The sequence below is a fragment of the Erinaceus europaeus genome, chromosome X, assembly GCF_950295315.1.
Source record: "Erinaceus europaeus chromosome X, mEriEur2.1, whole genome shotgun sequence".
NCBI lineage: Eukaryota > Metazoa > Chordata > Mammalia > Eulipotyphla > Erinaceidae > Erinaceus > Erinaceus europaeus.
In genome coordinates, this window is record NC_080185.1 from 82,838,353 (window position 1) to 82,850,534 (window position 12,182).

Sequence of the window (12,182 nt, forward strand, 5' to 3'; positions counted from 1 at the left end):
TTTGGGGAGTCTCCGTTTTGTAGATAGTTAGTAGTCCTATTTTAGTTATATTCCAAACAGCCTATGGGCAAAATATACCTAAAAGCAAAAGTACACAATAGTCTTCAGTGAGTCAGTTTTTGCAGCAAGCAAGTAGAAAGACCTAAAAGTACATCATAAAGTTCATATGAAATAGTGTTTACTAAGACTTAGATAACCTTCTCACCTACTTCCTATTATCTTTTCCACAGTTACTCAAAAGCTAACCTTATCAAAGTAAGGACTACAAAAGCTGAATAAAGGCAAGAGACTGGCATACTTTAATGATGACTTTTTAGTCACTATCAGGCTACCCCATCATCTGGGAGTCCGGAGATTCACAAACAGACATGATGGGACTAGACCTAGAATAAATCCCTCTCTCCATTTTTACCGGTCATCTCTATCAGGAACAACACAGCAGACCCCTTTGTGGGCCCCTATAGGCCCCCATGTGTATCAACAATGGTAGAGAATGTTCCATCCTCCTAAGGGAGGCTGGACAACATACTCTATATTCCACATGAGGGAGATGGGTCCTGAAATTGGGCCAACTTGGATTATTCCTACTGTGACCACAGAATGTGAGCTCAGATCTATAGGGATGCAGATGTGACGTCACATAGGCTCCTAAGCTTAATAGGGGCTTGGTAATCTTAGAAAATTCCTTCTATTTGGCTTTTTTATTGGTGTTTTATGGATCTCTATATTATCTTTAAATATTTAATAATTTAATTTTCTTATGCCTCGTTGTACATAGATCTGGGTTGAATATATTTTGAATTCTCTGGATTTCTTCAATTTTTATGCTCTCTCTTTCGCTTACTTTGTATTTTATGCTATTATCTCATACAATATGTGTTATTTTCTATCCTTTCCCTCTTCTGGCTGATTAATAATGAGTCTCTTCCTTCTTTGTTACTTTTTTTTAACCAGAGTACTGTTCTGCTCTGGTTTATGGTGGTGCAGGGTATTAAAAGTGGGACCTTGGAGCCTCAGGCATGAAAGTGTGTTTGCATAACCATTATGCTATTTACCCTCTGACCCCTCTCTTTCTTCTTTAATGTCATCCTGCATATCTCTGTTTTTGCTTTCAAAACTTTGTAGTACAGTTTGCTCATTTGTTGTTGGTCTGTTCAAGCAATCTATTTCTTTCTGTTCAGTCTTGAAAAGTTCTGTGAGTTTGATAATACATACATTTCTTGAGGATACTTAACTTATTTCCATCTGACCAGGAAAATCATCAGACTTCCACCATTACATTATGTAGTTAATGCTCTTCAAATAATATAAATCTTTTATCTTTTGTGTTTTATACAGTTAGTATAGAAATGGAAAGGCTTCAAGTTGAAATAATTTACCTGTTTTCCATACTTATTGATAAACTATTATCATAAAAGTTTTAATTTTACCAAATATGTATTATGAATTATTTGATACAATTTTATTTCTTTTATATATATATTTATTATTTTTTTATTTATAAAAAGGAAACATTGACAAAACCATAGCATAAGAGGGGTACAACTCCACACAATTCCCACCACCAGATCTCCTTATGCCATCTCCTCCCTTGGTAACTTTTCTATTCATTAGCCCTCTGGGAGTATGGACCCAAGGTCATTGTGGGATGCAGAAGGTGGAAGGTCTGGCTTTTGTAATTGTTTCCCCGCTGAACATGGGCGATGACAGGTTGATCCACACTCCCAGTCAGCCTCTCTCTTTCCCTAGTGGGGTGGGGATCTAGGGAAGCCGGGCTCCAGGACACATTGGTGGGGTTATCTGTCCAGGGAAGTCTGTTGGGCATCATGCTAGCATCTGGAATTTGGTGGCTGAAAAGAGAGTTAACATACAAAGTCAAAAAAATTGTTGAACAGTCATGAATCTAAAGGCGGGAATAGTGCAGATGAAGAGTTGGGAGGTCTTCCATTTTGTAGATAGCTAGTAGGAATATTTTAATTATATTTCAAAGGGTCTGTGACTATACTAGTTTGGTTTTTTCCCCTGAGCCTGAAATCTGATATGCAAGTGGATCCAAGTTACTGTCTAGGGATATGATGTCATGGCTAGAAAAGGACTACAAAGCTGGATCAGGGAAGAGAGTAGCTCCCTAATATGGGAAAGGTGTATAAGTATTGTCGACTGTAAACCCCATTGATTTGATTTGGTCTGGGGCCCTTATTCAATTTAGGAGCCTATGTGACCTCTCCATCCCTGTAGGTCTAAGCTCACATTCTGTGGTCATGAGCATGAACATTCCAAGCTGCTCCAATATGGACCCAACTTCCTCAGGTGTAGCATAGAATATGTTGTCCATCCTCCCTTCGGAGGATGAAAAATTCTCTACCATAGTTGATCCAAGTTGAGGTCAAGGTTCTGTGGGGGGGCACAAAGGGGTCTATTGTGTTGTTCTTGATAGAGATGACCAGTAACAATGGAGAGAGTGATTTATTTGAGATCTAGGCCCATCATGTCTGTTTGGGAATCTCAGGATTCCCTGAATAGGGCCCCAGCTGATGGGGTGACCTGACAGTGACTAAAGAGTCATCATTAACATATGCCAGTCTCCTGCCCTTATTCAACTTTTGTAGTCCTTGCTTAGCTAAGGTTAGCTTTGGAGTGAATGAGAGAACTGTATTAGGAAGTAGGTAAAGAGGGCATCTAAATCTAATTAGATACTATTTCATTAGTAACTTTATACTGACTCACTGCAGACTATTGTGTACTTTTGCTTTCAGGTATATATTTTGCCCTAATTTATGGATACATGTGAACATATTGTCTATCTCACGGGACCTGGTCTATATCTAGGTTTTGGGACTTTGTTAGGAAGTGAACCACCTGGAATGGAATTAGAGAATACTATGAAAGGAAAGGTCTCACCTGAGTAATGAGCTTGAAGGGTTGTTATTTCATGCCTGATGTCTCTAGACACAGTCTGAAGTGAAGCATACTGAGGTGGTACTCATTGCGTTGGTTTAGTTGGGATCAGTGGGATGCAATATCATTTGTTATGAATTGAGAGAAAAAAAAAGTGAGCCCCACCCTAGAAGTTCCAGAACTGGCGGAAATACAGGTTCTATATAGAGGAAATGTGAGGTTCTTGCTCTCTTAGGGTTAAGTAAACAATAGATAGTTTTTGCTATAATCACATTATCTGGCAATTAGGTTAACTTTGAAAAAAATATCTTTATTAGGATTTGCTGTATCATACCCCAAATCACCATAATTTGTGTCCTTTGACATTATTTGTATATAGCTGTGCCACTGGTTGCTTCTGTTCTCCCTGGTCTAGGCTTTTGAAAGAGTCAACATATCAAAGACTCAGCCTATGTATTAAAAAGACTCAGTCTGGTCTTTAAAAATTTGAGACATAAAATCAATTTTCCCCTCTCATATTAATTAGTGATTTATATGACTACAAATTAATAGGAGTGTACATAAACACCATTCCCACCACCAAAAGTCTGTGTCCCATCCTATTGCACCCTTCACTCCCCCACTGCCCCATGAAGTCCAACATCCACCCCCACTCTCACCCCAGGGTTTTTACTTTGGTTCTCTACTCCAGACTAGTCAAAACCTGCTTTATTTTCCCTTTATGTTCTTCTTTCTCAAAATTAGAGCAGAAATAAGCAACATTGAATATAAGAGAACTATACAAAAGACCAATGAAGCAAAATGTTGGTTCTTTGAAAAATTATACAAGATTGACAAACTTGCATTTTACTTCTCTTTTTGTTGTTGTTGTTGTTGTTTTTTGGATGTGTGTTTCCTGGAGTTCCATTTAGTAGTTCTTGGAACTTTTGGGTTGACAGTGGTGAAGTGTCAAATTCCTTTAGTGTTTGCATGATTAAGAAGATCTTGATGTATTTCTTACATTTGAAGGGTTATTTTGCAGGATACAGGATCTGCGGCTGGAATTTTCTTTCTTTTATTACTTTGAATGTTTCTTTTATTACTTTGAATGTATTACTTTGAATGTGTTTTACTACTTTAAATGTGTCCTTTCACTCCTTGTGAAGAGAAGTATGATGAAAGCCTGAAAACTCCACCATTGTATGGAACTTATTTCCTTCCAATATCAGCCTGAGAAATTGTTTATATGTTGGGTGGTTGATGGTGAAGCCTGGGATTGTTTTATTATTTCCCTGAACTGTTTTGTACCACATGTGGTATATATATGACTTCTCTTCAGGATTTCAGCTTGAATCATAGCCTCAGAGTTTTACTGCTATAGAGCTGCTGTGTTCAGAGAAGTGGGGCTCAATTTACCACTTAGCTGTCAGTCGTAGCAAATTACCTTTATGTTTTTCTGCCTTAGTTTGGTGACTGCTTTTGATTAGAAATGTTCCCTGCTATTGTGGTGTGTCCTTGTTAGTAGTTCAGTAGGCTAACATCCCTGAGTTCATGGATTAAAGGCTCAAAGATCCCCTCCTCTCACCATCTGTACTCTGTGCTACTCTGACTGGTTATTAGGGGAGAAATGACATTGTCCTCTGCTGGAGGCTTTTTTTTTGCCTCTGGGGTTAACACTGGGGTTTGGTGTCTGCACTAGGAATCCACTGCTCCTGGAAGTCATTTTCCCATTTTCTTGGATAGGACAGAGAAATTGAGAGAGGAGGGGAGAGAAAGATTACACCAGCACAGCTGTTTCATTGTTTTTGAAGAGACCCTTCTACAGGTGGGGAGCCAGGGGACTTGAACCAGCATCTGTGAGCAGGTCCTTGCACTTTGTACTATGTGCACTTAATCCAGTGTGTGACTGCCCAACACCCTCTGCTGAAGCTCTTAACCTCTATGTATTTTGTTTCAATCCTATACCCATTTTCTCCCCAATCACACATGCTAGCACCTGTCGTTTTTGCCGGGCTGGCTTCGCGGGCGGGAGGCAGAGACAGCCAGAGACTCATGGCTGAGCTGAGAATGCAGTTCAATCTTTATTCACGAACAGGGATGCAGTCCAACAACCTAATCACAACACAATTCTCTCCTGAATCTCTCCTCCGGCAGAAGAGTCAGGAACAAGGAAGTACTTATGGGGAGAAGAAAGAAGCTTGAACCAGCTTAAACCAAATTTCCCAGAGGCAGGGGGAGCAAGGGCCAAACCAATGTCCCGGAGGCAGGGGGAGTGAGGATTAAACCAATGTAACAGAATGACCATGTAAATAGACCACAACGTCAAGTAATGTGACAGAAGGGGTTTTAGAAGCAGAATTTAGAAGCATACCAACAAGCTGAGGATGCAATGTTTTGGCTATTGTCTCAGTTATAGTTTCTTGAGATGTGTTAAGTTTGATAGCTGCCAGTATTTTTTTGTTTGGGGGTAAAGTCTGTTCTTTTTACTCTTACTCCACAGCCACACTTCCTGCCAAACATCTAATTTTTTATTGAGATGGGGAAAACATTAAGTATAATGAGGAGAGTTTATTCAACAAATAGTGTTGGGTAAATTGGGCCAAAGCATGTAGAAGAATGAAACTGGAGCACTAGATCTCACCACACACAAAAGTAAATTTCAAATTAATCAAATAATTAGATGTTAGGTGAGGAACCATAAAAAGAAATAGAAGAAATCATTGGCAGAACTCTTTCCAATACAAACTTTCAAAACAACTTCAGTGACTCAGATCCATTTGTAAGGAAAGCAAAGCAAAAATAAACCAATGGGACTATATTGAGCTGAAAAGCTTCTGCACAGCAAAAGGAATCATGGCTATAACAGAGAGATTCCCCATAGTTTACAAGAAGATCTTTATAAGTTATACAATGGACCAAGGGCTAATAACCAAAATCTAACTTAACATGATGCTTTTAAGTTCCATCCAAGATGATGCAAAGGATTGAATGATCTCATTTATAAGTGGGACATAATAAATAATAACAGGAGGGGAAAACACAAAGTGATATGTGCGCTGGGCATGGTGTATTGAGACTCAACAAAGGATTCTGAGGAAGGGTGAGGAGTGAGGGGCATAAAAAAAACTTTGGGGTCCTGGTGCATAATGAAATTGTACCTTTGTGTCAATGACAACACAATAAATCATTAACCGATCATTAAAATGATAAATAACCAAAATCCATAAAAAAACTCACCAAACTCAGAAAGAATAAAATAAACAACTCTATCCAAAAACGAGGAGACATTATGAACTGAATCTTCATCTGAACAAGCTAGAAGGAGAGAGACCTCTCTGTTCTCCCAGGGCCAGCCCTAGGACTAATTGGATTAATTCAATCCACTAGTCCACTGAGCTGAACTTTGAGAAGAAACTACACCTCTCACCGATGTTCCTTTTCTTTTCTTTTCTTTTCTTTTCTTTTCTTTCCAACAAAAAGTCAGCTGTGTTCTCAATGGAATAGTATTCAGATGTTTAAAAAATGATGAAATATACTCATTTGCTACATCTTGGCCCAAAATTGAAGGAATACTGATAAATGAGAAAAAACAGGAGGAAGATGAATACCAAATAATATCACTTAGGTATGACTTAAGAACAAAATAAAGAGGTCTCCTGGCAATGGTCCATCTCACTGAGTGCCACAATACCATGTGGAAGGTTCCTGCAGGGAGTGACACCTTATGAATGGTGATGCAGGTCTTCAAGTGTCTATTTTTCTCCTTATGTCTCTTTATTTCAATATCAATTTCTCCCTGTTATATCAAATGAAGTAGAAAAAGAGAAGAAAAAGAAAAGGCCACTAGAAGTGGTAGATTTGTAGTACTGGCAGCAAGCCCCAGCAATAACTCGGGTGGCAGTTTACAAAAAATAATGAAAGAAAGAGAAATCATAGGGTAAAACTTAGATTATTTGTGATCTATTGCAGCAGACCAAAGAACTCTAAATGTAGACAGAAATAGGGCTAGGAAGGTAGTGGGGTTACAGTGCATGATGACAGAGAAATATGTCACTTGTTGGTTGGGGTTGTTATGGGGAGATAAAAAACTTTGCTTATGTTCGAACAACTGCTTAATGAATCATGCTTAATAAGGTGCATTTTAATTAGGTTTAATAAGGTGCATTTTCCCAAGACAGTGAGAATACATGTCATCGTTCTTTCAACTTCTCAACATATTTGCTACCAATTAATAAGAAAAAAAAGTTGCTAGTAAACAGACTTTATACAGAAAAATGGTTTAATTTGAGGGCTAATTTTATTATAAACTCTGAAATTACTTCCTCACTAAACTGAAAAGCAGAGGGTTTTTTAAGGAGGAAAGAAATAGTATATATATGAGACTTTATGAGTAAATTTGCAGTGAAGTCTGTTCGATTTCTTTGATATAATCACTGTTGTACTTGCTGGTGACACAATACATAAAACAACCCCTAGATGACATGATGAAGTCGTGTGTGAGCATCTCGCTTTCTGAATTCATCATTCTTAAAATATGGGAAAAAATCCTGACAATATTTTCCTCTAAGTATTTAATAGTCTGTGGTCTACTAGCAACAAAACAAAGACTCTTGGCAGAATGGCAGAAAATATTTCTGCTATAAACCAGACAAAAGTCTAATAACCTGAAAATATAAAGAGCTCACCAACTTCAGCAACAAAAACACAAATCACCCCATCCTTAACTGGGGAGAGGATATGAACAGAATATTCACTATTGAAAACAAGATAGAAATAACAAATGTTGGAAAAGTTGCGGAGACAAAGGGGCCCTCCTGCACTGCTGATGGGAATGTTAACTGGTCCAACCCCCTGTGGAGAGCAGTCTGGAGAACTCTCAGAAGGATAGAAATAGACCTACCATATGACCTAACAATTCCTCTCTTGGGGATATATCCTAAGAAACCAAACACACATATCCCAAAAGGTCTGTGTATACTTAATGTTCATAGCAGTTCAATCTGTAATAGCCAAAACCTGGAAGTAACCTAGGCATCCAAAAGCAGATGAGTGGCTGAGCAAGTTGTGGCATATATACACAATGGACTACTTAGCTACTAAGTGTGATAAATTCAGCTTTGTTATCTCATCTTGGATGGAGGTTGAAGAAATCACCTTAAATGAGATAATCCAGAAAGAGAAGGATGAATATGGGATGATCTCACTCATAGGCAGAAGTTGAGAAATCAGAACAAAAAGGAGAAACACAAAGCAGAACTTGGACTGGATTTGGTGTATTGCACCAAAATAAAGGACACAGGAATGGGTGGTGACTTGCAGGTCCTGGTGCATGATGGTGGGTTAGGACTTAGGCTGAAGATGAGATTGTTTTGCAGAAACCTGAGATTTTTTACATATGTACCAATAAATGTATACAATGCAATTCATTAATCCCAATAAAATTTTGAGAACATGTATATTTTAATAAATATGCCCTCAGATATTAAAAAGAAGAGAAAGAAAAAAAAGAAAAAGGAGCTGTTGAAGGAACCCAGCATTCAGTAACTACAGAAAACTGTTACTATTCCTAGAGCTAGTTAGATGTCAATGTTACTAGAACTCACAAACTGGTACTAAACTAAATCTAAAAGGTCATACAGTCTAGCTTCTATTTAATTTAGGAATCACTTGTCATATGATCATGATCACCTAGCTTCTCCTTGTATACCTCATAGGTTGGGTACTAATCATGCCTGCAGCTTTGTTCTTTTGCCAGCTCTGACTAGACAGAACAGTGACTTGACTGAAATGAAGAAATTTTCCTATGAATTAGGGGACAATAATGTTCTAAATTTAGCATATTTATGATGCCTTCGTAATAATCACCATCAGGTACTTCTTTCTGAGGTCATATTTTCATCTTGTCTTGCTGAATCTTCAACCTTTGATTTTGTAATACTACTGTTTTTGTCACCAGTGCTAATACTTTGATAGAGATAAAGAGAAATAGGGCAAGAGGGGAGCAGCCTGTTCCACTGCTTGTGATGCTTCCCCACTGCAAGTGGGCACCCAGGGCTCAAACTGTCATTGCACTTGGTAACATGTGCACTTTACTGATTGTGCCGCAACTCAGCCCTGCAATCCTATTTAAAAATATTTTATTTATTTATTTCACAGAGAAAGAGAGAAATTGACAGAGATGGGGAGATAGAAAGAGGGGGGAGGGGAAAAAAGAAGGAGACTTGCAGCACTACTTCACCACTTGTGAAACTTCCCCTCTGCAGGTGGAGAACAGGGGCTTGAACCTGGATGCTTGCATATGATAATGTATGCACTCAACCAGGTGTACTACTGCCTGGCCCCCAATGCATTCATATTTTAGATGGACCCTATCTTGGAGTCAGATACCTTGCACTTTTGTTTTGTTTGTTTGTGCTATTGTAACAAAATGTCTTCCAAGCTCCGTACTTCTGTATTCATTTCTTTAACCTGGAGCTAATTAACACTTGATGCTATGTACATTTAGTAAGACATTATAAGGACAACATGGTATAATAATGGGTATGAATGACACCAATAATATCAACTCTGAGCAGACACAGAATTGCTTGTTGGGGTGCATTGCCTAATGTTAGAGATATAGTGGTCAGTGATATCCCTATTTGAGTTTAATGTTCTTATGACTGGTTCTCAACAAAGTAAATAAATAGAAAATTAATTTACCAGCAAGCTGCTTTTCATAGTCCTTAAGACATGAGGGAGAATGGTAGAACTCTCTCTTTCTCAATCTCTCTCTCTCTGTGTGTGTGTGTGTGTGTGTGTTTGTGTGTGTGTGTCTGTAATATCAAAAGAAACTTGGAAAGCTGTAGAGAATGAAATGTAAATGTTATCCTTTGGTAGCATCATAGAATGTTTAGGATTATTGTCAATTTTGAGAAAGAAAAAAAAAAAGAAAGAAAAAGAGAATGTTATCCTTTTTGAATGTGACCATAGACAGATCTCTCCACTTTTCTAAGTCTCCATTTCTTTACCTGTAAAAATGGAAATTAAAATGTCTGCTTCCACACTGTTGCTCTTAGAATTAAAAGTGTTAATGATGATGAAAATTTCAAAAAAGTACACGGTGGGAGAGAATATCCCATGGTACTTTGCAGAAGGAGAGTGAATGCATGAGGCAAGACGATGCTGGCATGCATGGGTCCACTGGGACAGGTTCTTATTATTATATAGGTTAGCTAAATTTTACCATTATATCACTTAGCAACTTTGGGGAAGGCAGTGCACTGAGCACACAACTTGGAAACCCACAATAAACAACATTTAACTCTAATGCAGAGAAGGCAGGCAAAGGTGGCAGCTACCTTCTGACTGGAAGCTGTTTGTCCCCATACTCTCCTTGTACTCTACCTCTCAGAATTCAAACCTTGGTGGATGACAATAGCTTGTTGGTTGGAGACCACCCAAACCCCCGCCTGCACCCTTCCTGGCCCCACATTCCCCATAGATGTAGAGTGGAGAAACAGAGGAGAGACTGCCAGTTGGAATGGAACAGTCTGACTGAAGGAGAGATCTGGGCTGAGGATATTGGGTTTTAGCATCCTGGAGGAGGGGAGAAAGAAGGGCGGTGGGGTTTTCACTTGCTCCAGTCTTGCCAGATCAGTCAGCCAGAGCCAATCGGAATTGCATTGGTCTCAGAGAAGCAGGTCTTCACAAGCACCATGCAGTGGATAAGGGGAGTATCAGGAATGGTGAGTAAATGCATGTAACTCTGGCTTCTTGGCTTGGGCCTCAGTCCCCTTGTCTTTGCCCACAGTTTTGGCTACTGTCCTTGAAATGGGAAGGAGCTTGTTGTAGCCATTTTAGGAGTTCCTGCTTCTCAGTTTGCTGAATAAAGCCCCTTCCCATCCCCCTCTGCATTCCTGCTGCACTCCCGAGATTAGAGTGGGGGAAGGATTGAGGGTCATTCGGAAGGCAAAAGAGATGGGATGGGGTGGGGGATGGCGGAGGTATTCTCTAGGAACAGTGGAGCTAGATTAAGGATTTGTGACCTGGTACGAAGTTAGGAGGGGAAAAGCAGTTACAGAGCTGGAGCTTATGGAGGAAGCAGTTTGGGAAAGATAGAAATCCACACATACAGACTGCATATATCTCTTTTCTTGCCTCAGCAAGGGGTGAGGGTCAGATAGCTAGCCTCATGAAATCTTACTGGGAGAGCCCTGGCGCCCTTGCTGGGGTCATTCTGAGCACATCTGGGGCTTTTGTAAGGGAGGCAAGGCTGCAGAACCCCCCACCGCTCCAACCCATAGTGAAAATAGGTCAGTCTGCAATCTGGAGAGCTCTCCCCTCCCCCTTCCTCACTTGAGAGGGAGAGAGAGAGAGAGAGAGAGAGAGAGAGAGAGAGAGAGAGAACGCGCGCGCTTTTGCACGCACACACGCACGCACTTATCCCCTAACAGTTCATTTTATACTATAATGCTCCCTTCTCTACCTAGAGACCTTGAAATGACTGCCCTTGCAGAGGGGGGATGTAGCTGCATCTTGATGCCTATGTGACTCAGCCAGGGGCAGCCCACCATGCCATTGTCCTTTGTTAGGAGGCACAGGTAATAAGACTGATCATGAGGGACTTAGAACTGACCCTTACTTCTGCATTGCCACTCACAGCTACTGAAAAGTAGTCAGAAGTGGTTGGAGGGATGGGGGGCAGTGGTGGGGGCAATAGCATAATGGTAAAAAAAAAAAAAGACTCTAAGGCCTGGGGCTCTGAATTTCCAGATTCTATTTCTTGCACCACGTTAAGCCAGAACTGAGCAGTGCTCCTGTAAAAAAAAAATAACAAAAGATTAAAATAATAATAATAATTAAGGTTTCTTTATAAAAAGTGGTTGGGCAAAAATTAATATTTAACTCCTTTTATTTTTAACTCCTATTCTCAAAAGGACAAAGAGATCTGGCATGGGCAAGGATCATATTCAGAGGAGCTGTGGTATTTCATTCCTTAAGGTTTCCTTACACTTCTGTCTCAGTGGTTCTTAAAGCCCTCTAGTTTATACTCCTTTAAAGCAGAACATTAAATGGCTATTTTATAATGTGGCTAGTCAAAGGGCATTTGCTCCTTGTTCTTTCATTTTCCAAGCATTTCAAATTCAGATGGAGTTTTCTTATAACAGTGATATGATTATTTTTCTGAATATTTTATTAATTTAACTGACTATAAGCATCACATGCAAATTAAGGTTCTTGAACATAAAACATCAGTCATGATTTTTAAAGAATAAAATCTGTCTTGGTAAATCATGTTAAGCAACAACTTTACTTCTGATGGC

At 39.3% G+C, this 12,182-nt stretch overlaps 1 protein-coding gene across 1 annotated transcript in view; it reads left to right on the plus strand.

Annotated features, from left to right (window-relative positions):
• The first annotated feature begins 10,360 nt into the window (after window positions 1-10,360).
• Window positions 10,361-12,182, plus strand: part of ARHGEF9 (Cdc42 guanine nucleotide exchange factor 9) — a 297,917-nt gene continuing 296,095 nt past the window's right edge. Inside the window, exon 1 of the mRNA XM_060183301.1 lies at window positions 10,361-10,604. Coding sequence (XP_060039284.1) covers window positions 10,575-10,604 — 30 coding nt within the window. The 5' untranslated portion in view covers window positions 10,361-10,574. The remainder of the gene's footprint in view (window positions 10,605-12,182) is intronic.